Genomic DNA, 25,361 nt, shown 5'->3' on the forward strand with positions numbered 1-25,361 from the left:
CTGCTGTTTTGGAGAAGCTCCAATCTTAATTTCTGCCCATTTGTCCTGCTTCCAACACTTAATTTCCTAATGCATCCCATTCTTTATGACGTGCCAATATGACCAGATAACCAATGTTATTCATTCCACCTGTCAAGTGGTTTCTGACTGCTCTAACAACACTGACAAGATTTATTCTACTAACAGGTGTAACAGCAAGACTTTACAAATTATTAGGCAATGTTGTAGCAGTGACATATACTTCCTTACAGTTTTCTGGAGTTCAACAAATAAGCAGTAATTACAAAACAATTTGCGGGGCTGATCATTATATTCTCAACTAATTTGATTTTGGGGACACATGAAATGCAACTTCCTACCATTTAATTAACAAGTATACACTACCTCATTGCAGACCACAGTAATGATGATGTACTGGTAATCAGTACAGCTCCAGCGCAGGATGTAAGCGCCCTCCTCGTTGCCTTCCTGACGGAGCTTGTGGATGGCATACTCCGTACTGGAGAAGGAAAAACATAACACATAAGGTTAGTCTTATTAAAACTAGGCTGAAGATGTCAACTTTATCACAGCTAGTATCAGTACTATATTATGAGGATGCTTTTTTTTTACTTGTAGTCCTTGCTGGTTTTTAAAATATTTTTTTATACATTGGTGACAAAAATAGGTTTTAAGGGTTATTAAAATAATCTATTATTGATTCATTTTGAGTTGATAAAACTTCTTAAAAATGGAAACTATCAAAAAATCAAACAATATAAAAGATGCAAACACAGAACATCAGAGGCAAACAGATGTTTGTTTGGCAACTGCATTGACATGCTAGAAACCGAAAACATTTGAACAGACCTCAACTTATTATACAGAGGATGACTATAAAAAGTGTACGTATCTAAACAGAGGGAGGTAGGAGACAGTCAGGGTGTATTCAAATACAGATAACAGGTGGCTTATCATGCATGTGTTTAACACAACTGCATGTGTCCAGTAACACATTGCTTTGTGAGAAAATAAAAATATGCTTAGACACACACACATTCCACCAATAAAACTGCCAGTACAAACCAGATGGGTCCGTGGCAACCGTTGTTGGTGTTCTGCACCACTGATGCTGGGGCTACCTCCTTGCACAGGTAGTGGTGGGCATCCACTGTCAACCTGAAGTACCCGTCCACAAGGGCTGCAAAGGACAGGGCCTCAGCCCGAGAATCCATTTGCATCTCCTGAAAAGAGACGACATAACAGAAGAGAGATAAAGACGAGTAAAAAAGTGAGCAGGGAGTCAGGAGCAGTGACTATTACAAACACTCAACTATGATGTACTGCAACCTCAAAATGCACTTTTACAGTGGTGCATGACTCAGCAATAGTAATAACCAGAATCATGCAGCAAAAGGGAAGCTTTACTCCTCCAGGTCTTAAATCAACAAATGTTGCCGCTATGATTACTATGGTTAACATGGATTTCTGAGCCACACAAATTTTGCACAAGAAATAATTTTTAAATTGTTCAAACACTTAAAATCCTTTAGTGGAATAAAGTTTGCAAATTCAGGTTGTAATAATAAATGAATCAATAAAATCCTAAGCAGGTTTCAGAACAAAAATGTAAAGATGTTTTCGATATTCAGAGAACGTTTAAGAATTTTCAACATAAATAGTTTGTTTACAGCTTCTGTCTTAATGTGACATTACTTTGCTATTTTGTAAATGGCTTCTGTTCAAACTAAATATATGAAGTTACAGTTATGGTAATTAAAAACAGATTGAAGTCCTATAAAAATATATATATGTCCCACAGACAACACAGTACCCTTTGCTTTGTTTGTATGTTTGTCTCACCATCTTCTTGTTGTCCTGTGTGAGGATGGTGACTGTTGCCTCTCTGATGACAACGTGAGTGATCTCATGAAAGTCACAGAGCAGCACCCAGCCTTCGTTTGCCTCTTTATTTCTGTCATTTTTCAGTTTTCCATCCTGCTTGTTCTTCTTTGACCTTCCCTTTTCTTTGGAGATCCCAGATGTCTGTTTTAAGAGATAAAGCAGAAATATAGAAGATATTTACACACAAGCCATGAAAGAAAAAAAAAATCTGTATTTTCAAACACTGTCAGCTAATATAGGCTAATGGAAAATACTGCAGTGAACTTCACGGGGTTTGTCTTAAAATAAATGGAATACTATGATATTTTTTGGAGAAATGTTTCCAACTAGCATTCAATATTTAAAATAACCAGAACAAATTGACTTAGTTTTTCTTTCCAATCCTGTAAAATATTCCGATAACGATGTAAAACCTAACAGGTAAGAGATCTACCTGCCAGATTTCTGTTTCGACCACTTTACCATCCCGAAACTAGAGGCCTTTAAAGTTTTGTTCACCCACAGTCTCACTTACCGTAACAGGTTTCTTCCTCCAGGAAATACCAGTGGTACCAGTAACCAGGACCTGCATGTCATGGCTTGTCTCCATGTTCTGAGTCTGGCTCTGCCCTTGGCTCTGGTTGTAGTACCCTGGAAACAGAAAGTAGACATATTCCAGTAGTTCAACAGAGACGGGAAATTTTACACACAGTATTGAAAAAAAAATTACATTTGTTTGGCTTCTCGATATAGTTTTTGAAAAATCTTGCAGTGACTGCGCAATACGAAGGGAAGCCTGGAAAAAATGTTATTAACTATAGCTATTGTGACGTTAACCAGGTTAGAGAAACCATTTAGATCTGTATCAGTGCTTGAAAACTTCATGATTCGAGAAATACAATGTTTGTCTGCTCTGTGAAGAGTGGGTTAATGTGACATGTAAACATCTTCTTCCTTTCACTTTTGGTTTTTACCAACGTGAACAAACTCACAGTGTGTTAGGTATATTTAGATGTCAACAGAGTGCAAACCTTCTTTTTTCTGTTTGGAACTGTGGGTGGGACACCACAGATGCTCTGCATGTAAACATACCAAAGCAACCACTATCAAAAAATCCTTATACGCAAATACACATCCAGTGTAGTTAAAATACTGCAGCAGGACCAAAAACACAAACTGTTATCTCATTTTTTGTGTTTGAGTATCAGTTGTACTTTTTGTGTAGCCATTTTTGACCTTTCCCACTGTCTTTGCGTTCCTCTATTCCCACAGGGATTCTGTTGGTAAACAGCAGTTCTCTTTTTATAGTCAATATAATCTTCTGTAGTTCTCATTAAACTACATCACATACCACAACCCACACTGAGCTGTTGCACGCCACAAACCTGGCACATTGCCTGAGAACTTCCGGATTTCTTACCAAAGTAACCTCCATTGCAGAGCTCCCCCTCTTGCATTACACTGAGTGAGATGGGCTCAAGTATTTCGCTGCCCAGGCTGTTGGTCAAGCCCTCCAATGTGGCCAGGTACTTGATCTTCAGGTCGTACGGTGTAATGTTGCTGTCCTGGACTGTGCGATTGTTGAATTCATTGAGGAATTTCTTGAACACATTGTTGATGCGGATGCGAGTCAAAAAGTTCCGTTGCTTAATGTTGCGGTTCAGCGACTCTGGGATGAATCGTTTGTAGCTGAGGGGATTAAGAAAGAAATACAAATAAACTTTTATTTTTAAATATATGAACTCTTCCATACAATACTTCATGGGCTTTGGTATACATACACTTCAAATGTGGGAAATGGTTATGAAGTAAAGGACAAGCACAAGAGTGTGAGGCATAGTTAAAAACTGTGTTATTGGAAGCATCATCTGTATATGAATGTGTACAGAATCTATCCTAAAACTTATTCAAATAAACTCAAGCACATGCTGCATTTTGTATGCGTGTGCACGTGTTACCTGACTTCACGCGAAGCAGTGGAGAGTGGCATCTCCAGAATCATGGCATAGTGAGTGATGGCGAGCACAGCCATGCCCAAACACTCATTTTCTATCTCGTGTTGCTCTGCCTCTGACTGGGACGTCCTCAGTGGAACCATGCCTATCTGAAAGTCATGCTGGCCCTGTGCAACAAGTCACATCAGTCAAATCACAAACACACCAAAAACATACGAACATAAACATCTATAAAGGACTCCACTGAAATAGGCCTTGTACATAGTGCATTCTTTACATGACATATAGGATAAACTGATTAAATTAAGCAGCAGAGGGACTTTCTTTTGTTCTTTTGGCATTTACAGGAGATTCCGGTTTCTTAAATTTTGAACAACTAACGATTCAGTGAAGTTATTGTCTGTGTTTGGGAACCATCGAGTCAGCCTTTTGATATCAACAACAAGAATTCTATTTGATTGAACAGATGTAAGTTACTGCTATCTGTCGCTGACTTTAAAGGTGCTCTTCCTGATACTGTTACATGTTACCCTCTGACGATGCAGGAGCTTTAAAGGATAAAATTCACTTACTCACAATACTTTCAAATGCATAAAAATGAGAACTGCAGTTAGGTCAGGCTTTTTAGGTGATCTGCACAAATACAGTCTTGGCATAGGTAACAATGAGAGAGCAATGCCTATGAACAGAATATGAAAATGACATCCTTAGTAACTGACTGCGAACACATACCTGCGCAAACAGGTAGTCCAGTGAAGCAGCATCCAGTAGGGGTGTTCCCTCTGGTGTTTTCTGTGGGCTGTGTCCTCCTCTAAGTTTACTGATGCAGTGTCTCCAAACTGGTGACTCTCCTTCAGTGGTGCCATGCCAGTTCCTGAAATAAAACCTGACAGGAGAGAAACACAAGATAGGTCAACATGATAAGCACGAGGGTGTGCATGCAAATAAGATTGCCTTTTATTATTCAGTTATTTTTATGTCGAAAGAATGTCAGAAAAGTGCTGTATTCCTGAGTGAAAAAAATAGGAAAATCCCGGCAGATTAAATAAAATGCTCAACTAATGAGCATGCATGTAGTGAAAGAACTGGTGAAATTTAAACTCCTATAAAATGGATTACCATTACAGTTTTGATAGTGATGGACTCCAGACAGTGTATGGTTTGTTTTTTTTCCTCCTGCTCTTATTTTTATTTTGTCCAATTTTGCAAATGTTGGCATGCTAGCAGACTAAAATAAGATGTTAAACATGGTAAGCATTTACCCGCAACATCAGCATGGCAATTGCTACTGTAAGCATGCTGACAATAGCAGCCAGCTAAAAGAGGTTGTGTCTAAGTATAGCCTCACAGATCAGCAAGTGTGGCTACCTGACCTGATGGAAATCCATCCAGGTGGCGTTTTAATCCCTGTTTGCACAGCTGGGTTGAAAATTTGTTAACGCTAAAAACCATGTATATCAAGACTCGACCACAATATCCCGCTTGTTTAGCTGTCTGCACTTCAGTACGCAAAGCAGGCTGCAGCAGGCGCACACACACACACACACACACAGACACACAAACACACACACCACAGTTAGCCGCTATGCACACTCAAATCTCTCTCCACCTGCTATTGTCAAAACAGAGCACGGAGAAAGAGGAAGTGTAATAGATACCACAGTAATGTTGTTTTCCTCTTTGCAGAAATGCTACCTAACAAGTACAATGGATTCTCTGAGAGGGGACTGAACTCTCTTCAACACTATCCACTTAATACAAACATGACATTGCTGGCCTGTCATGTGAAAACTTTCTCTGAAATAATTTTTCCCCAAAAATATGTTTTTAATGAGAAATTTAGTCTTGCCACTGAGTCAGGTCTGAAGTTTGACTCTACTCTTGGAAACACATAAAAGGGTTGACAGACATCAGCAACACTGCTTGCTGTTCCTATTCTAAGTGCCTTGTATGCCTATTCTGAGATTAGGCTTGTTCATGAACAAAGTTTCATCTCCGGTAACCTTGATCTTTTTCTGAATCCCAACGGCTGAGATATGTTCGGCTTCTTTCCCTCCGTTTTTTTTTTTTAAATACTAAGCCACAGATCTTGACATATCAAGACTCTCCTCTCAGTATTAGGTTCAAATTACTCCAGCACCTGGGGTCACAATACTACATCGTCTCTGCAAAAGCAGGACTGCCATCCAGAAATCATCAAACCAGAAACTCAACATCAACCATTCTCATCCTAGTTTTTGGCATATCATCCACATTGTCATTCAAGTCCTCTGGCAGAGAGACGTCCACTATGAGACTCTACATCCTAGCAGCCAGTTTGTACAGCCAGGAGTATATGTGCCAGGATTTCCGACTTCACTTACTGTCCAACTGGAAATTTAGACATCCCAGCACCTAATGCTGTGGGTTGGATGTAGGGGCTCGACTGGGCTTTCTGGGTATATGCCCAGCCAAGCCATAACCAATCATACTGGCTAATGCTCAGGAGAGCAGACTCAGGAGAGGTTCCCAGTATCACCATTCTGTACAAAATGTGTTTCAATGTAAGAAACACTTTTATGAAGACTAGTAGGAGTTAGAAAATCCTAATATTTAACTTCAGCGTAGATAGCCAAAGCTGGACATCATTCTTACCTCATGCGATAGTGCAGCTTGATACTGGTATTTTCTGTGATCTTGAACTCATAGTTGGGGGGATACCAGGTGCCAGTTTTCTCATTGTACAGGGCGAATAGGTTATGGCACAAGGGAGAGATTGCTGAGAAACAGAAAAGAAAAGCGGAAAAAAGATCAATATTTAGACCATTAGAATCATTACATTAGAACAGAGGCCATTTGTAGCCTGTCCAAAGAGAGCATTTAAAAGAAATGGGGAAACAATCTGCTAATAAAGCATGATCAGCAGAACAATCAACAGAAATATCTACACACTTTGCTAAATTAATGGATAACTAACTTGATTATACTGTATATTTTACTCTCAGCAAAAGATGAAATGTGTTGCTCCTGGTTTTAGAGAACAATTGCAGATTTCTGTGCTGAATGTTCCAAAGCCTGAAACAAAGACGATTTACTGTAGTATCATTTACTATAAATATTCACTCAGGGAAATCACCTTGTTTGAAATTTATTGCATGTTATTTCATATGTCGACAGCTGAGTGGCAGGATGTAGAGATTAAACAGTAATAAATTGAATAAATGGAGGAATACATGGATTTGACATCAGAGTAATTAAATACTCTATTTATGTAAATTTAATTTAAATACACTACTTATTTTAGTACTGCAATTTATCTGATTTTCTCCAACATGTGGCAGTCTAGTAAAATCTTTAAAACATCACTAGTCTTCACAGCTGAAATATCAGGTATACTGTATCAATACATTACCCATTTTGTACAGTGCTTGCCTGTTTTTTGGGGATTTTTTTATTTTTTTTATTTTTATTTTTTGCTGTGCTTGTTTTTTTTTGAAAAAACTTTCCATAGCTATCACTTCCTCACCAAATCCGAGAGCTGGCAGACAACACTGTGTTCATATTCGAGCACAACAGATATAAAAGCAAATCTTTACTATTGGTTATCATTAATTTTAAGCCTAACTTTAGAGAAAGACGTAAGCATGATGATTTCGTCCACCAGGGATTTCCAGTGTCCTAAAAATATTCACTGTTAAAATCTACAACAGACCCTTCATTTCTGCATCGGGCATGGATTTAATCAATAAGCACAGCATGCAAGTCATGATTTTGCCAACTGGACAACAGGTTAGTCACTCACAGCATTTCTTGGCAGCAGCCACACAGAGGTCCTCAGCAGTGAAGCAGCCTTTAAAGTACTCCAGCTGGTTCATCTCTGGTAAGTAAAAGTGGATCTCCAGGCCCCACGTGGAAGCAGGAGGGGAGGAGAGTTGGGCCCTCCTATTTCTCCTCATTTTCAAACAGAGTTGCCTGCTCAACTCCATCACCCACAGAGTTGGCATTCAGATGCTGGAAAAAAAAAACAAGGGAAACAGAGAAATGGGGCAAGTGAGAACAATATATGAAACTTCTGTCTTAAGATCACTGATTCTGTATGAGCTTTAAATATTGTTTACTACAAAACTGGAGTAAATTCAGGACATATGACATATGAATACATACATAACAGGCCAGAGTTGGAAAGCAAATGTTTGATCAAAGGACCAAAACTGCAATTAAAATGTGAACTACTTCATTGGATTCATGTCTGATAGCTTTAAAAGATATTTATACTATCATGTAACCTAAAATATTCACAAACAAGGACTATGTTTGAGTTTTAGCCTGCTGATCAGATAAAAGTAGACATCTGACAAATTCACTCTGGGCTTTTGGGAGTTACATTAGCGGAATACTTCCTCAACTTTCTGTGGACAGGCAAATAATGAACTGATTAAACAAGAAGGTAAAGATAGTTATCGTATCCTTACTTTTGTTAAAATGCTGTTCTGTTCAATAAACAGCTACAAAAACACGGATAAGACGCATCCGATGAAAGCTGACATTAAACTTTCATTTCCACTAACACTACAGGAACTATTTCAAAGCTGTCACTATGCATTACTTGTTTAATTAAAACCAAAACTAAAATGACGCACAGCTGGTGCTAAATTCCTACTCATAACAATAATATTAAAACAAATGAACACATTGTATTTTGCTTTTTTGTTGAGTAACAAAATTCTGCATCATGTCATATTACACATTTAAGTACCCTGGCCAGCATTCAGACATTATTTTTCTGGACATCTAGTTTGAAAAGGTAGGGGTTGTCTACATTCAAGGATTTGACAAGTCTCCTGCTGAGAATGTTGCATTATGGCTTCTTTTGAGCCTTAATGTTAGGCTAGCAAGTGTTTTCAGTCCATTCATGATGAATCTACGTTGAATCTACTGAGGTCTAAAGTATGAGTACCTCTGTTCATTTTCATTTCTTTGTCATCAGCTGGGGCTATTGTGATTCATGTATGATTGACTGGTAAATCTCACTCACGCAGGCATTTCCAAGGAAACTGCAACAATTCACTTTACTGTCATGACAACACAATAATTTCCCACTGCTGCCGCAAGTGTCGTTTTAGAAAGCACGCACTAGTGCTTTGGTTTAAGCATTTTGTACATGAAGCCTAAACAAAAAATCTAAATCACTCGAGTGAATTTAATTCCTCTGAGCCCTATATAGAACTGCCATCTTCCAGTACACAGTACTTTTCTTTCTCAGTGTATTGAACAGACTACATGCAATCAGAAGTTAGACATTTTTGGAATGTGTTTAGCAAACAAAGGTTTCACATACTGTTTTTGTGGGTTAGATAGACCTTAGAAAAGGACTAAATTCACATGAAAAAAAAATATAAAAAGCAAAATACATCAAGAATCATAAAGGATCACTAATCACACAAACTCAAATAGGCATTCATCACCTTGCGTCGGCCACTACCACTTCACTAACAGGTGAATTGAAAAACACTGGAACCTGTTAAAGGTGTGGCATATAGTATGTAAAAGAAGAACAGTCAATTCTTGAAGCTGATGTGTTGAAAGCAGGACTAATGGGTAAGTGTAAGGATCTGAGCACATTTGACAAAGGCCAAGTTGGGAAGACTAGATGACTCTAGATGACTAGATGTCTGAAGTCAGAGCATCTTCAAAACAGCAGGTCTTGTTGGGTGTTCCCAGTACCCAGTGGTTAGTACTACATACAAAAAGTAGACCAAGGAAGGACAACCAGCAAACCAGCGGCAGGGTCTTTAGCACCCAAAGCTCACTAAGGTGAGCAGGGAGCAAAAGCTGTCTTGAGTGGTCTGATTCTACAGAAAAGTTACTGCAGCAGAAATTGCTAAAAACCTTTTAATGCTGGCTATGACAGAAAGGTGTCATAACACAGTTCATCACAGTTGGCAACATATGGGGCTGTGAAGGCACAGAGCAGTCAGAGTGTCCATGCTGACCTCTGTTTATCACTGAAAGCACTTACAAGGGACACACAAGCATCAGAACTAGACAGCCAGGTGCCTGCACATCATTCATCTGGCAGCAGGAGCGAATATTAAAAGAAGGCCAAGCGGTGAAGACAGTGTGATGCACTAACGCATGTTCTTCTTGGAAAGTTTTGGCCCTGGTAATTAAGTGCATGTTACTTTGACGCCTACCACCTATCAAAACACTGTTGCAGGCTACGTACACAACTTAATGGAAACGGTATTCCCAGATGGCAGTGGTCTTTTTCAGCTGGATAACAGGCCCTGTCACACTGCAATAAAGTGTTGAAGAATAGTTTGAGGAACGTGACAAAGAGGTCAAGGTATTGTCTTTGCTCCCAAATTCTATAGATCCCAGTCCAATCCAAAATCGGTGGCATGTGTTAGACAAACAATTCCGGTCCATGGAGGCCGCACCTTGTAGCTTTCAAGACTTAAAGGAACTGATGCTAAAGTCTTTGTGCCTGATATCCTGAGACCTTTAGAGGTCTGTGGAGTCCAGGCACTGATGGGTTAAAGGTGTTTCAGTGGCATGAGGGGTACTTGTACAACATCAGGCACATGACTTTAATGTTGTGGCTAATTGGTGTATATCCGCACTTGATGTTACACCACACAAGCAAATATGCTGGAGCACAAACAGACAGAGATATTTAGTATAATATGACCTATATACAGTACAGCACATTGAGTGACAGACTGATTAGTTTTTGTTTGTCCATTTCATCACCATCCTTTTTTTTTTTTGCTTGTCATAACTTATTTTAAGCTTCAAAAAAATGCTATCAAAATACTGAACCACAAGAAGTAAGACAGAGTTTATACTTTCCAGATTAACTCATACTGTTTCACACTAAGCTTAAATTTCAAATTGAAATTATCTGCCAAGCTAAGAAAGCCTGTATTGGCTTTTCTTACATTTATCTTATAAATCATGTGATCTGGTTTATGTCAAGTCTCAAGCATGTCTATGTGTACGTAAACAGAAATCTAACAGACATCATGTCTCCCTCTTCTCAAGCATTACAGCTGAATTTCTTGAGAAGAGATTTTCAGTGAGTCATCTGTCTGACCCAAACGGTGCGTTAAGTTACCTCAGTCTTCCTCTTTCTACGTAAACTCAACTGTCTGCTTCTGTCTCTCGTAGATCTATTGAAAAAAAAAAGTCACATTTAACAAATGTCAAAGGCAGCAATTATCTTACACCAGGCATTAGGGAGCTATCTTTTTGCAATCTCTAGACAAACCCTGTTCAGCTGAAAAGACGTTTACAGTTGTTCCCTGTTCCCCTCAACAAAGTCGCCCTGCATGATCGGCATGGCTTTGTTGTAAAAAAGAAGTGACTGGAGCCTTTACTTGCACCAAACAAAAACAAGACCTTGAAGGAGCTTGTGGTGCAGCTATTGACTGACAGTTGTGTAGGTGATTTAGGTGTGGGTAAAATTAAAAGCCTACACAAAAGGCATAACAGATGCTGCCTCTGCTTGCTCCTTCATTTTCCACTCACTACTCAGCTTGCTGCGAGTGTTCCCAAGTGATCACAGCCCACCAGTATAAAAGAAGTATCTGTAAAGCTGTTTACAGGACACCTCCAACTGGAAACAAAGCCTGGTTTTACTCTTTCTGTTATGAAGTTTTTGATCAAGGATGTTTAATATAAGACCGGAATGTGTCATATTTTTTTTAAAATGACTTTAACAATTCATTACGGCTCTGTTGATTCTTGTGATGTAGTTGATCAAGTGATCGTTTCAGCTTTTTCCTGTACAACTATGAAACTGAAATGTTGTACCATCTGATGTACTTCTGCTTTTATACATGTAGAAAATTAGACGTATAACGCAAGACAGCCCAGCTGAGAAGTTTAGGTGAGAAACTGACCTCAAGCATCATGGGAACTAAATTCGGCTGAAGAAAAAGAAAGTGGAACCTGCAGCGCCCTCTTTTTTCCCATGACTTTTTTTCCATGACAACTTGCTGTTGCAAACACTTCCTATGGCTACCTCAAGCAAAGACACTGTTTGTGCCTTGTATTGTTTGTCCACTGGAAATGTTGCATTAATTGTAATGGTTTTATGGCAGTTGTCATTTGGTTATACATCAAACCTCCATGACAAATAAAGAGGGTGAGCAATGTTCTCTCCTGCTAGTTGCCAGGGTAATAAAAGAGGGATGGGTCAGGGCAATCACACATGCATCTTAATGGCCAGCAGTCAGCTTTTCATGCTATCAAAGTCTGCCCTGCAGAAACGATCACTGACAAAACAATGATACCACAGAGATTCAGTAATGCACTATGTTCCCTGTAACATCGCAGATTTTGGAACCGATACCAAACTAAAAATAAATCTTTCTCAAAGCTGACCAGAGGAAATATTAAATTCAACAGAGATGATTGTACAAGCTGCATTTAACATTGTCCTCATGTGGCCAAACTATCTTTACCTTTCAGTTCAACTTAACCAGTTAACAGGGATATTTTAGGGCTGCATCACTCCCACAAAATTTGCAGCATTATAAACATCTTCCATTAGTCACTGTTGAAGTATGTCCTATTTAACATCTTGTTAATGATCAATTGGCTGATAGACAATGTAATTTAAGCTTTCTTTCACTTCTAATTGGTTAATCAAAATCCCAGAGTTGAAATCAGGTGCAGTGAACGCTGCTTGCAAGCATTAATCACCCACAATTCTGACTTCTGACCACACCCATAACTGATGCTAAGTGTGATCTGAAAATATTATTTCATGAATGAGGGGAAGTACATCCACCCACTGATGAACGCAATCTGACACCCAAAGATTCAATGATGAACTCCAATACAATTTGAACCCTATATGATTCAAAACAATATAATCATTTTAACATCAATGATTGCTGACTTTGTATTTGCCCAGCTTGTTGTTGTTTGACAAATTGGAAAATTTTGGCACCAACAAAAAGGTCTATCTTGCTTGGGCCTAGAATCTGTATTTTTTTGATTGCTTTCATTAATTGCTTGATAAATTAAACATCAACTATTTTGATAGCCACTTCTTCTCTTTTCTAAGAAGCTGTGAATATCAGAAATTGAGATTTTTTTTCAGTATTTTTACATTTTTCAGACTAAGGCATTAATCAAGTAATACTGAAATGATGATTTGATAATGATAGTTATTGTTGGTTGCAGCCCTCAACCTTCAATGAATTTCTGCATTAAGAATAACTTAAATAATGAAGCGATTATTAAATTAGTTGATAAGAAATTTTGTGAGACTTAGCTGATCAGTTAATTGAGGATTGGTTTCTGTAACATGGCACTCCTGTTGGCTATAATGCTAACTATAGCTAACAGGAGAAGCAAAATGTAATTTAGCGCTGCAAGTAACAGTTATTTTCATTACTCTGAAGATGAAAATATTGACTAATCAATTTATTCTGTAAAAATGTCCTCTTTATGAATGACTCAATGGATTAGTTTATTATCTATCCAGTTGTCTGTTGATCAATGAACTGATGGGTTATTTCAGCTATAGCTCAATGTTATAAAACAGATAAGCACTTGGTTGCAACATTAATGCTCGTGGACGTATCGAACAAGGTCATTGTGTTGATTGTGTGTACCGTCTGGTGGTTACTAAATTATTTAACTCATGCGCTACCAAAGCAAGGATTTTTCTGTTTCTTGTTAACATTAAATTGATAAACATTTTATTGTCAGTACACAGCCACTCAAAAGATCCTATAAGTGGCTTTAGTGTACCATTTTGTTATTAACAGAATTATTAGAATTATGTATTTATTGTATTATTATGTAATTATTAGAAGCATGTATAGGTGATCTGATGGGAAACAGCTTTTTATAGTTTCCTTATGGACCCTTCATCAATAGTCCCTGCTTTTCTGCAGTTCCCATCACAAAAAACATCGAATTCAGCACCTTATTGTAGGAACATTTACCTATATGTGATTCTCTTTCACCGTATCAATAGCTGAATTTACTTCACTGTACAGTATTAATACTTCATTAAAAGTTAATCAACTAACACTACTGGCTATAAGTATTTAAAACTAAAAAAAATAGACAGCAATCAGTAAAATTAGCTAGTGAAATGTTATCTTAATGACATTTTATAAAGCAATAATATAGTCTTCAACTTCTCACAGTAGGTAATGTTAATCCAGAGTAAGTAGTGGTAGTTCAATTTTTAATGCCACAGAATTTTAAAAGCGTAAATACAAGTTTAACTGAGTATATAAATATAGGTTTGTAGAAGTTTAAATACAAGGGAACAAGGGAACGGAGGAATATGTACAAAAAAAAACAAAAAAAACTCCCTTGCTAAAAGCTACAAAATCACCTTCCCTCAAATTAAAATGTCATGGGGAGGGCATATGCTGGTAAAGGAGCAACGTCACAAGAGAGAAAAACGTCATGAGAAAAGGTCAAATAAGTAATCGTTAGTGTTCTTTGATGTTAAATATCACTGTGAATGCCAAAAGGTGAGCCTATTTGATCACTATCTCATGTCTAAGCACTCTAATAGTAGCACTCTACAGCATTATTCTAATGTATTTAATAATTTATTGAACATTTCACATGACAATTCTGCTGAATAATTTGCATTAGAAAGAAACACATTTCACTATTTAGCACTCAAGCAAGTACATAAACTTGATACCAAAGTTCAATGGGTGAACAAACAGAATAAAAGTAGATCTGCACATAAAAACAAACTCATCTCTTGTTCAATCTGCTATTTAGTCTGGTGGTCCAAATTTCTAAACAAAAACAAAAAAGCCATTAGCAAGTAGTGGTAAGGCCAGAAACTTTTTTTTTCTGTCTCTGTTTGCATACGTGTGTACATGCATGTGCTACAGTAGGAAGATGTATCTGCTCCTGTCAATCATGTGAAACTACTTACTTACTACTTGCTAACACCATTTTTATGATTTACAATAACATTTGATTTACAGTTAGGTCTGAAGCTGATGATTTTCTATGAGCAAAGAATTTATGACTGGTTTCTTAATTAATCAAGTGTTTGTCCCTTCTATAAAAGTCTAAATTTCTGAGAAGGGCTCATCACAAATACCCAAAATCCAAGATGATTTATTTAAATGTCTTGCTTTGCTAAACCAACAATCCAAAAAAACAACAGCAGTAGCACTTACGTATCACAGTGGAGACAGACATAGAGAAACAATCCTTTTTTCTTTTTTTGCTTGACAAATTACTTAAGTGATTATCTCATTATCAAAGTCATAGCCAACTAACCAATCAGTCTTCTGCGTACAGGTAGGGGGCATGAAAGTGACACCCACCACAAACACCAACACCATATGAGCAAGAGAGCCATTTTCTGCTTCTTGTAACGATGAAGTAAATTCCAGCTAACAATATCACAATCAGTCTGACCATTTTACATAACTCTGTCTTTTCCGTGTTGGATAGGATCCCCTTGGCCCGTGTGGTTCTCCTGATCCGATAATAACCTAACAATAGACTAGGTTTCCTTCGTATCTTAATAGTACAATGACATGATCTAACCGGTTTGCTATTTTATGAAGTGTTTTCACTTTCATTATTATTCCAGACGGTAAAGACAATTTTCAATGGCAAAAAAAATAGTATAATTCGATCCATTACAACCGCCCTAAAACACAAACTATTAGTGTGAATCTTGTAATTTGTCTTTACACTTATTTTCAGTGTAATGTTAAGGCTATGATTTATGATTGTGGGGTTCTGTACACTACACTGGACCGCATGATTTTAACCATCTCATTGCCTCACTGAAATTCCGCTTTGCTTCCTGTAATTCTGTATTCCTCAGATTAAGTATTTTGACTGTACATCAGCCCATCCATCTACCTGAACTGTGCCACTGACAGCGGACGGAGTCTGGCTGCTATCAACTGGACTGACGTTGGTTGACATTAGCTTGTTAGCCAGTTCGTGGACTTAACTGGTCAAAGTAAACAGAGGCCTCCGCTACCTCCTCACTTGGCAGCAACGCAGAAACACCACAAACTCGTGGTTGTATTCAACTGACCAAAAGAAAGTCGGTGTTTTCGACGGAAACATTTAATAAACCGTTATTTACTCACCAATCGTCGCCAGACAGCTGGCAACTTCCGTTTCGCTTAGTACATTTGAAGCTTCGCCCAAGTTGGAGCTCCTCTCTGGAAGGCTTCAAGTGACTCTTGTCGACCTAATTTGATTTCAAACCGTCCCAATAAAAATATCCAGTATCCAGAGGGAAAGAAAGACGAGGTAAATTCCGCGGAATTTGTTGGCGTTAGGCAGCTATAGCGGACGTACAGCGGTCCTGTGTTCGTGCTCACTCTTCCTGACAAGTGACATCCCCTTTCCCGAAAACAACGCAGCGGGCCTCCGAAGAACACGGCAGCTGATTGGCTGTTGGACCGGTCACTCTACATGACGTCATTAACCCTTTAAAGCACAGCACAGCTCAAACTGGTGTCAGTAAGTAGAACATGATCAACCTTTTTGTCTTGTTGTGTAAATTCCAACAGCAACCCCATCATTTAATTTATTTTTAATTGAATTGAAACTTTATTTTGAGTCTCTGAAATAAATAGCAAATAACAAGAAATGTTTAACAGGCCTTCAATTTCATTCAGAATACCTTGATTGAGATTGTCTGCCACTTCATATCAATTTTTGTTTATTTTAGTATTATTATCTCATTTATTTATTTAGTTTTTTATTTTTTATTTATAACTTTATGCATTTATGTCTTTCAGTTGCATTCTGGAGTGTCTGAATGTTTGTACATATCTTGTTCTGACCATTATACGCTATTCATTGTTGAACTGAAATAAAAATTGGAGAAAAAAAAAAGCTCTAATTGTTGTCACCACCTGTCTGTTATTCATCTTTTTTTTAGGCAACAAGAAGAGGAAGAAAAGTATTTTGGTGAAGCCCTAAAAATTAAAAGTCAAATTCAATACATTTATTTTAATAGTTTTTTAACTGAATAAATGCCTGTCAAAAAAAAAAAGAAGAAAGAAAATGCAAAATTCTAAATAAAACAAGACACAGGACTTTACTGTCTTCATGTACTACTTAAAGTACTCCATAGAGATACCACACAGATTCCAAAACTGAATGTATGAATATGACCTGCAATTTGGGAAGGGCAACTGAAACATTAAATTAGATTACACTGAACAGTCAGCAGCTTTACTCCTTCTTCAATATTATGTGAATAATTAGTTTTAGGACCATGTACAATATCTCGATTTCATGTGCAATATTTTAATTTCAAGTGCAATACTTCCATTATAATGTGCAATATCACTTTATTATTTCAGCATTATTCATAGTATTGATTCTTATTTTTTCTGTTCCAGTTAAAAACTATTTTCACATTTTACTAATGTATTGCACTTTTATCTTATTACTATTCTAGTAGGCGCTGCTTTAAATCTTATGGTGTTGTAGTTCTTACTGAGCATTGTCTGACGAGAATTTATCTTCCTGTCCCGGTTTTCTTTCGCAAGTTTTCTCTTGTATTTCTTTGTTGATGTATTAGCAGTGGATGACGCATTCACACTCGTTGCATCTTTAAAAGTACCAGTATCACAATGTAAAAACACTTCATTACAAGCAAAAGTCCTGCATTTAAAATTCCAGAAAAGTAAATGAAGTTTTATCTGCTACATTTACTTAAATGATCACAAGTAAATTGTAATACTATAGACCTAATCTGCAGGATTATTAAAGAATTATTAATATCCAAATTGGTGTGTTCCATGTGAGATTAAGTGGTCAGTAAAGTGCAAAATAAATATGTTATCATTCGTTTGCTGATTCTTTGTACTAAGGAGAGTCTTTGTAAGTATCACATCTTCAAATCTAAATGTTCTGGATTCACACTCAGCTTTCTAACTATTGAACTGGAACACCACAGATGACACTTTAACTGAAGATAGGATGGACAAAAATATCTTAATATGTTATTAAGAGGAGAGTCACCTCTCCTGTTCTTAACATACACTTCACATGAAACTCTCAGACACATCTTCAGTGATCCAAAAGGTGCATGAAAATGCTTTTTTTATTTTTTGTTTTCAGGGTCTGTAATGGCCGTTAAGTTTAAAAGTTTTGATCCAACATGGTTAGGAAATCCTCAACGTGCATAAAAAAAAGAGAAAAAAAAAGAAAGAAGATCAAAAACTTAACACCAGGTTGTAATTTTCTTGCAAAAGGTTTGTCTGTTGGATGTTTTCCAGATTACTATTTCTTCTCCTTTATCGAACAACTAAGTCTATAAAGGTGCAAACATTCTCGTTTTGAAAGCTTAACTGCTTCTGCTTTTAACTGTAAAGCTCACCGTCAGTGAACACCTGTCAGCGGCTTTCAGTTTGCATATCGACCCATGTGTTTTGCATATTGGACCCAGTTTGGCATCCAGTCCCTGTGAGCACAGGGACACGTGGGGACGTCTGCAGATTAATGCGCAAACAGTATTTTAGTGCCAAACTTTGCATATATTGTGTCTCGTTCTGTAATGTGAAGAGAAACTTTAAATGAAGTGATGAATAAAAAAACAACACATTTTTAGGTAAAGGGGGGGTCTCATTTAAAGAAAGGTCTCTAGTGTAAATGTAAAGTCCTTCTAAGTGATAAAACAAAGACACAAGTGGCACCAGTGAGAATACTGGCAGTTATAGATATAACACCTTATCAAAGCGGGTTATCAGTCATCTTTGCCATTCTGTAGATGGGAGGGAAAAAATGATATTCTTACCATTGCAAGGTCCCCAACTATTTTGCATGTATTTGCTTTTCTGGAAACTTTTGTGAGTGCTTTCCAGTGGCTGTTTTCCCTTCATATTGTCTCTCAAGTATCTTTAAGGTTGTTAAAATAATCGTAGACATACTGACTGACAGCATCAAACTCTTTATTGATATATATATATATATCATGTTTACACAAAGAGTTTGGATTCATACCATTGAATAGATTCACAGCTGTTCATACTTTGTGACAAATTGGGAATTTTGGACGAGTGACTCAGGAAAGTCAATAAAATATGTGAGTAATTGTTTTCTTAAAGCTAGAAATCAGCAAGTCCAACACTCTGAGTGTTGCTGTTACAGAACAGTGAATGGAGTTTCCCTGCGAACAAAAGGTCAAACAAAGAGACCCAGTGACTGTGAGAAGATATTGACATATGAAGTCTAAACGGCTGTAATAAAGCAATCTGTGTATCGAATATCAAACATGGCATGAGCAAAGGTACATTTAATTCTGCAACAGATGCTCATAGCAGCATTATATTTTAAGTCACCCCATTTATATAAATATATATAAATAAAATTGAGTTTAGCATTTATAATGGTTTATAGCAGCTATAGGTATTTTGAACAGGTATTAATGTAGAGAGTTTGTACTGTATGCATGTCCACCTGAGGAGTTACAGAAGTTGACAAATGCATTACTAAACACATTATCTACACACAACTGGGTTGCAGTGAATTCCAAATAGAGAACCTGACATGAACAGCTGCCAAACTGGGTTCACATTTTTTTGTCTTCCTTCTCTTTCACATCAGGTGGGAACTGTGCACCGGATGACATCACTGCAGCTGTATTGTTCCAGCAGCACATAGGGAATAGACAGGGACCTGTGTTGATTAGAAAAAAATAAGCTTTCTTCCTGTAATCAAAGAATGAGGATGTGAGGGATCCTGCAAAGACCAAAAAAACAAAACAAAAAAAAAGTGCGTGCTTTATTTTGAGGAAGGGACTTCCCATCCCAGTAGTCTCTTTCTGTCTTTTATAAAGGGAAGTGTGAAGAAAATCCCCCATGATCACGGCCATCAGCGGCAAGTAGAGTTTTAGATGTTTGCAGAAAGTCATGAAAATTAGCCCGGGCTTGTATGCATGTTTACATTTAAAAAAAATAAAAAATAAAAAATCAGACATGTAAACCACACGTGACTGTCCATATTTTATTTTATTAAAAATATACCTTACCTTACCACATCACACATGGCTGAGTGAGGAAAACATGTGAATCAAGGCAAGATTAGTAGATTGAGGTTAGAGTGAGACAAAAACAAAATATGTATGATGACTTGTGAGGGGATTTCCACAGCAGCAGCAGCATGTGCCCTTTGAGGGAAACATACTAAGGACAGGTGCGGAGTGACCTGTGGTTTATCCAGATGACTCAAACAGTGCTTGTATTATTCAAAACAGTGTTCTGAAAAGTATGACTCACTTCAGCGTGTCGACATCACACAATACGTACGTCTTAAACTGTAATATTGTATTTTGATACATCAGGAAAATTACCAGACGGTTACCAAAACAACACCGGCTGAGCAATCCATGCTAAGATGGAGACTGTAGCTGTGTGAACAACAGCAAAGTATCTTGGATCTTGTTGAACCAGTCTGGATTTTATACACATAGCAATAGAAGAAATACTGTAAGTCTTCATTTTGTTATTAAATTGGAAAATTCGACCACATCTTTAGGCTGTATTCAATATGAATCTGATCTTTTCTTCTAACAACTTCAGCGTCAACATTTTGTTATTAAGGTTTCAGGGGCAGATTACACAATAGACAGAAGTTGAAGACTTTGCTATCTAAACCACAAAGCACACCAATAATAGATCTGTAGCTCCCCCTGTTGACAACAATGTAGACTGACAGTTGGGGAGTTGTTCAGACCTGTGCTCCCAGAAAGGAGTCAAACTCAGCTTTGCTTTATTTGCTTTATTTAAGCAGTCAGGAGGCAGCCAGCACTGCAAAGTATATGTAGGTCAAAATCATCCGTTTTGACTCTGATGAAGAAACACAAAGCAGATGGTGAATAGGGGCAGTTTTTCTTTGTAAGGTTTACTGACGTGATGCACGTTTGTTTAACCTTATTCAGGACTTTGGGGTCTTCTGGACCCCAGGCCACTTGGTTTAGGTGACAGGTATTGGGTTTTATTTTTGAAGATTTATTTATTTACTTTAAAATAAAGAGAGGGACATTTGTCATGTATTTGGAACCAAAAATACGTCAACTTACCAGAGAATTTATTCAACATGGTATAAAAGACTATAATGAAGACCAACAAATATTTTGCACATATTCTTTCTTGGGGTCCAGTGGACCTTCTACGTATGGCAACATGAAAGTCCTGGATAGGGTTAAACACCTTAGACCTGAACAAGTTTTGTAGGGAAAGATCTGTAAAGTCTGACTATGTGTTAATAAATTCTGGAAGGAAGTACGTTGCGCCTTTATCTAAGCATCAGTGTCGTTATAAACATAAATCTCCCTATCAGTTAAATTTATTGCCAAAATCGATTCACAAGCAAGATAACTGCAGGATTGACCCGCTGTCTGTTCATATGCATGCATAAATAAGAGGTGTCTTTTTACACGTGAGGTATTTCCTGAATTGTGTAAATTTAGAAAATTGGGTGTAAAAAAAAAACAAACATATTTACTAAATTGTATATGTCCTGCCTCAATAAAAGATAACCTTTGTTGTCCCCAAAGGTACCATACGAGCACACAGCTGCTCATGTCAGCCGTGACAAACAGGAAAGAGCATGTCAGTTATTGATAACAGGATTGAAAAAAAAATGAACTCAATTTAAATATATATATAGATATAGCTATATTGTGTAATTGCACTAACTGTAGGCTGTGCATGCGTGTTCCTTTTTAACCTCTTAAGACCCAAGCTCTTGTTTGATATGCATTTTTTATTCCTTTTTGCGACTTTGATCAGATCAAACAGCAAAGAGAATAAAACAATATAAATAACATACATCTAATAAAATATTTAAATAAAATATATGTATATAAATAAATAAAAAAACAATAATAAAATAAAATAAAACTGGTGTGGTAATATAACTCAAAATGTGATGTCCATGCATGTGGACGCCAGGTCTTAAGAGGATATGGTGCTTTTGAATTATTTGACACTGACCCAGCCTTTTAAAATAATGTAATCTTAGAACTGGCATCAGATGGCACCATTGTAACTCTGCAGCTATTGTTTTGTTTCAGTCATTCCATAGCTGACTGCTCTGTGACTGCAAATGTCTGTATTTAGGATCCACTGAATTAAAAGAAAATAACTAACAAATTATTAATATCATTATAAATGTACACATTCAAAATAAACATCACTTCATTTCTTTAAGTAGTGAAGATAATTCATGCAATTTCCCCTCAGGTCCAGTAAACTATTTCTGATTCTGAACTTTTTCCTTCTGTGGTTGTTGCACTTCAGTACACCACGATGCCCTGATGTTGGATTCAGCTTAGGGAAAATCATTTGTGTAAAGAAAAACAACAAACATAGACTTTCCAATATCCTGTTCAACATTTTATTAATCTTCACACCACAACAACTTTTCATTTACATACTCACACTTGTCCCCCTGCTCTCTGGTCCTCTGCTGCGTTAGCTGAACACTGCACTAGTGTCAAGTTGGCAGCCATCCTTCAGTTATCACAGTACTGTACCTTCGATGGGGACAGCATCAGCACTGTGATAACTGAACCAGGGCAGCCTGTCAAATCTAGCAGTCCGCCGCTTCACTCCATTTGTCATCCACCTACAATATCCGTGCTGAGCGGGCGCAAAGATAACGTTTTCCTTTCGCATTCCTGCAGCTCCTCTGGCGGTATCTCATGCAAGACGAGTAGCATCTCCAGCTTTTCATATAAATTGTACCGCACCATAAACAGATTCATTTACAAACTGATGTAGTCATGCAATGTAACAATACATTAGCGACTGAAATATCCACCAATGATCCGATGAAGACGGGATTTAACATTTTTACAAAGACAACAAACTTTCAGGGAAGAAATGATCCCCTCTTAATTAAACTTGCAAAGTCAGTTTAAAAAAAAAAAAAGCACATTCAAGCTGATTATACCAGAAATAAACATGCAGAAGTTGCACAGTCAGTACACTCATTATCACTGTGGTATGAGGTTTAGCAGGGTCTTCTATTTGCACAGACAAAGTGGTACAAACACTGATCCTGTCCTTCAGAAACACACACTCAGCTGTCCATTACATGTTAATGGATGGGAGTTGCAACAAAAACAACAGTGAGTGAAATTATTTGTCAAAAAAAATCACTTCCATGAGGGCTTTAAGGGTGTCTAAAGGAAGTCCAGTTAATAATGCACAAGGCAGCACATGCAACATGAACTCAGTGACCTATTAGATGTGAATCTCTGAGCTTGTAGTTTTGTTTTTAAGTCTCCAGTTTGTCGCTGCTGCAGAATCCTGGTTAATGTTTCATCTCATAAAACAATAACGGGTACAAAGATTTTTTTTTTTTTGCTTTCCTCCTCCCTCACCTTCTTTCCTGCTGCTGCTGCTGCTGCTGCTGCTGGACGAGACAGTATATTATTCATACCAACCACAAGGCCGAGTGATGTCAGACTTGTTATGATTCTGGTCGCCGGCTCCTCCCCCTCCTCTCTCCTCCTCCTCCTCCTCCTCCTCCTCTCTCTCCCCTCCCTTCCCCTCCTCGGCGGGAGAAGCCTCTCGAGCAGTCCGGTCGCGTCGCTCGGAACGACGTAGCGGCTCCTCCTCCCCCCTCTCAGCCAGCCCGAGTCCGCCCCTCCGCGCTTCATGTAAACAACTCCATTAGCCCCGCTGCACAGGGCGCACTGGCCAAGAGCTGTCCGTGGAAGACGTGGACGGCAACATGTGCAAGAAGTACCAAAAAATAAAAAAATAAAAAAAAATAAAAAAAACAGGGGCGGGTTAGAGAGCAAACAGTCAGAGCTGGGAGCTTCGTTTGTTGTCAAAAAAAAAAGAAAGAAAAAAAAAAAAAGAAAAAAACGCGCCTCTGTGATGAAAGCGCGTCCATATTGCGTAAAGCTTCAATGTAAATAACAGGAGACTGGCTCGTAAAGGTGAAGCCAGCGTCACTTATCTCAATGAACAACAAAGAGAGCAAAAAAAAAATACAAATAAAGCGTCGCTTGTTGCTCTTCACCACCCACAGAAATAAATAAAAGTTGGGCCAGATATTAACGCTTCACAACAACATGCACGCCTTCGTTAACCTGCTCCTTTTCAGGGGAAATTAAAAATAAAAAATAAAAAGCGCAGCAACAACAAAAAAATAAATAAATACAACGTTCGCAATGAATATTGTGCAGCCAAACGTTAACGCCCAGCAGTGCACACACACCCCTTTTTCCTGGGCAAAAACAAAACAGCACGCTGCGGGATCCGAATATAATCATTTATTCCTAATTGCATTCAGTCCGCATTCAACGCCGAAGAAATATTGAGCTCACTTACCTGCGATTCCCCCGTTTAATCCCCCGTGTTTACATGAATATTTTTAATGACGCAGCAAGACCACACAGAGCAACGTGATTGTCGCCATTTTTTGTTGTTATTGAATTCTCCAAAAACCATGTGACAGAAAAAAAAAAAAAAAAAAAAATGATCGTGATTTTAAAAACAGGCTTCCGGGTGCGCGGACAACAACTAGTTTCGCGAGGCTAAAAAAAAAAAAAAAAGGTTAATCTTCCGAGTTGTTTGTCTTGATGGATTAGTCTGGTTACTCCACTGACTCAACACTGAAGCCTGTGCGCAATATTTGACAGCTCCGGGACGCTGCCTGCCCGCCGCCGTATGGCTCGCAACAAGTAGGCTACTCACTGGATTCCTCACCGTCCGCAAATGTTGCGTGGAATGACAGCGACTCATGTGCTCTTTTTTTTTTCCTCCTTTTTTTTTTTTGCACCTCCTGTCAAGCAGCTCAGGAAAAAAAAACAGAGGAGATAATAACCCGCCACCAAGCATGAGCAATAATGAGAGCTCCGATCGGTTGGAAATGCTGTCAACAAGTGGTAGAATCCAAGAATAGCCCGATGACACTCCTTATTTTATTGCAGAGCTGAGTTCCTCAGTTTCAACTTTTGTGATTAAAAAAAAGAGCCCAGTAGGGATCAATTTATTATAAAATGAATTATATAAAAAAGATAATAACTCTAATGGATTGCAGATCCTCTATTTGTATGGCATCTTTTAAATTAGTGTCATGACACTTTTTTTGGTTTTTAGAAAAAACCTTGTGACAAGCCTCAACATGTATTAAAGGGGAAAGATTTTCCACAGCAATCTATCCCATTGCAATGGATGCACCTTAGAATAAAGCTTCTCCAAAAGGGTGCAAGAAGACAAATGCTGTCCTGTTCCTTACTATAAAATACTTTAATCTTCTGCAGTGCATTGGATGATTTGTATTTTACTGGAGGTTGCTAGTACATGAAAACAATCCCAGACAGATGGATAAATAGATGGAACAAGGGCGTTTTCCTGTGGCATCCACGCCCTTGCAAATATATATATATAATCAGGATTATTACAGTTTCCTCTCTCGGGTGTAGTCTGCACTGACAGACTACAGTTGTAGCGCCGTCGTGCGTGCATAAAAAACTACAGTAACCAGTTTACCCCGCGAAGTTCAGTCATCCGCATTTTTTCTGGATGATGTGCGCAGAAAAATAGGGCGTTGTGG

The 25,361-nt window shown here is 37.9% G+C and overlaps 1 protein-coding gene across 2 annotated transcripts in view; it reads right to left on the reverse strand.

Moving 5' to 3' along the window:
- jak1 (Janus kinase 1) overlaps nt 1–16,161 on the reverse strand; it is a 31,745-nt gene extending 15,584 nt beyond the window's left edge. Inside the window, exons 1-11 of one of the 2 annotated variants that reach the window (XM_008296213.1) lie at nt 15,914–16,161; nt 10,915–10,969; nt 7,600–7,808; nt 6,453–6,576; nt 4,551–4,704; nt 3,822–3,985; nt 3,284–3,552; nt 2,399–2,514; nt 1,843–2,025; nt 1,066–1,223; nt 385–499 (exon numbers count right to left, since the gene is read on the reverse strand). In XM_008296213.1, coding sequence (XP_008294435.1) covers nt 385–499; nt 1,066–1,223; nt 1,843–2,025; nt 2,399–2,514; nt 3,284–3,552; nt 3,822–3,985; nt 4,551–4,704; nt 6,453–6,576; nt 7,600–7,801 — 1,485 coding nt within the window. In that variant the 5' untranslated portion in view covers nt 7,802–7,808; nt 10,915–10,969; nt 15,914–16,161. The remainder of the gene's footprint in view (nt 1–384; nt 500–1,065; nt 1,224–1,842; nt 2,026–2,398; nt 2,515–3,283; nt 3,553–3,821; nt 3,986–4,550; nt 4,705–6,452; nt 6,577–7,599; nt 7,809–10,914; nt 10,970–15,913) is intronic. The other variant, XM_008296212.1, reaches the window with a different exon arrangement.
- Nucleotides 16,162–25,361: the final 9,200 nt, after the last annotated feature.

The sequence above is a fragment of the Stegastes partitus genome, unplaced genomic scaffold (genome assembly GCF_000690725.1).
Source record: "Stegastes partitus isolate 25-593 unplaced genomic scaffold, Stegastes_partitus-1.0.2 Scaffold1111, whole genome shotgun sequence".
NCBI classification, from domain to species: domain Eukaryota; kingdom Metazoa; phylum Chordata; class Actinopteri; family Pomacentridae; genus Stegastes; species Stegastes partitus.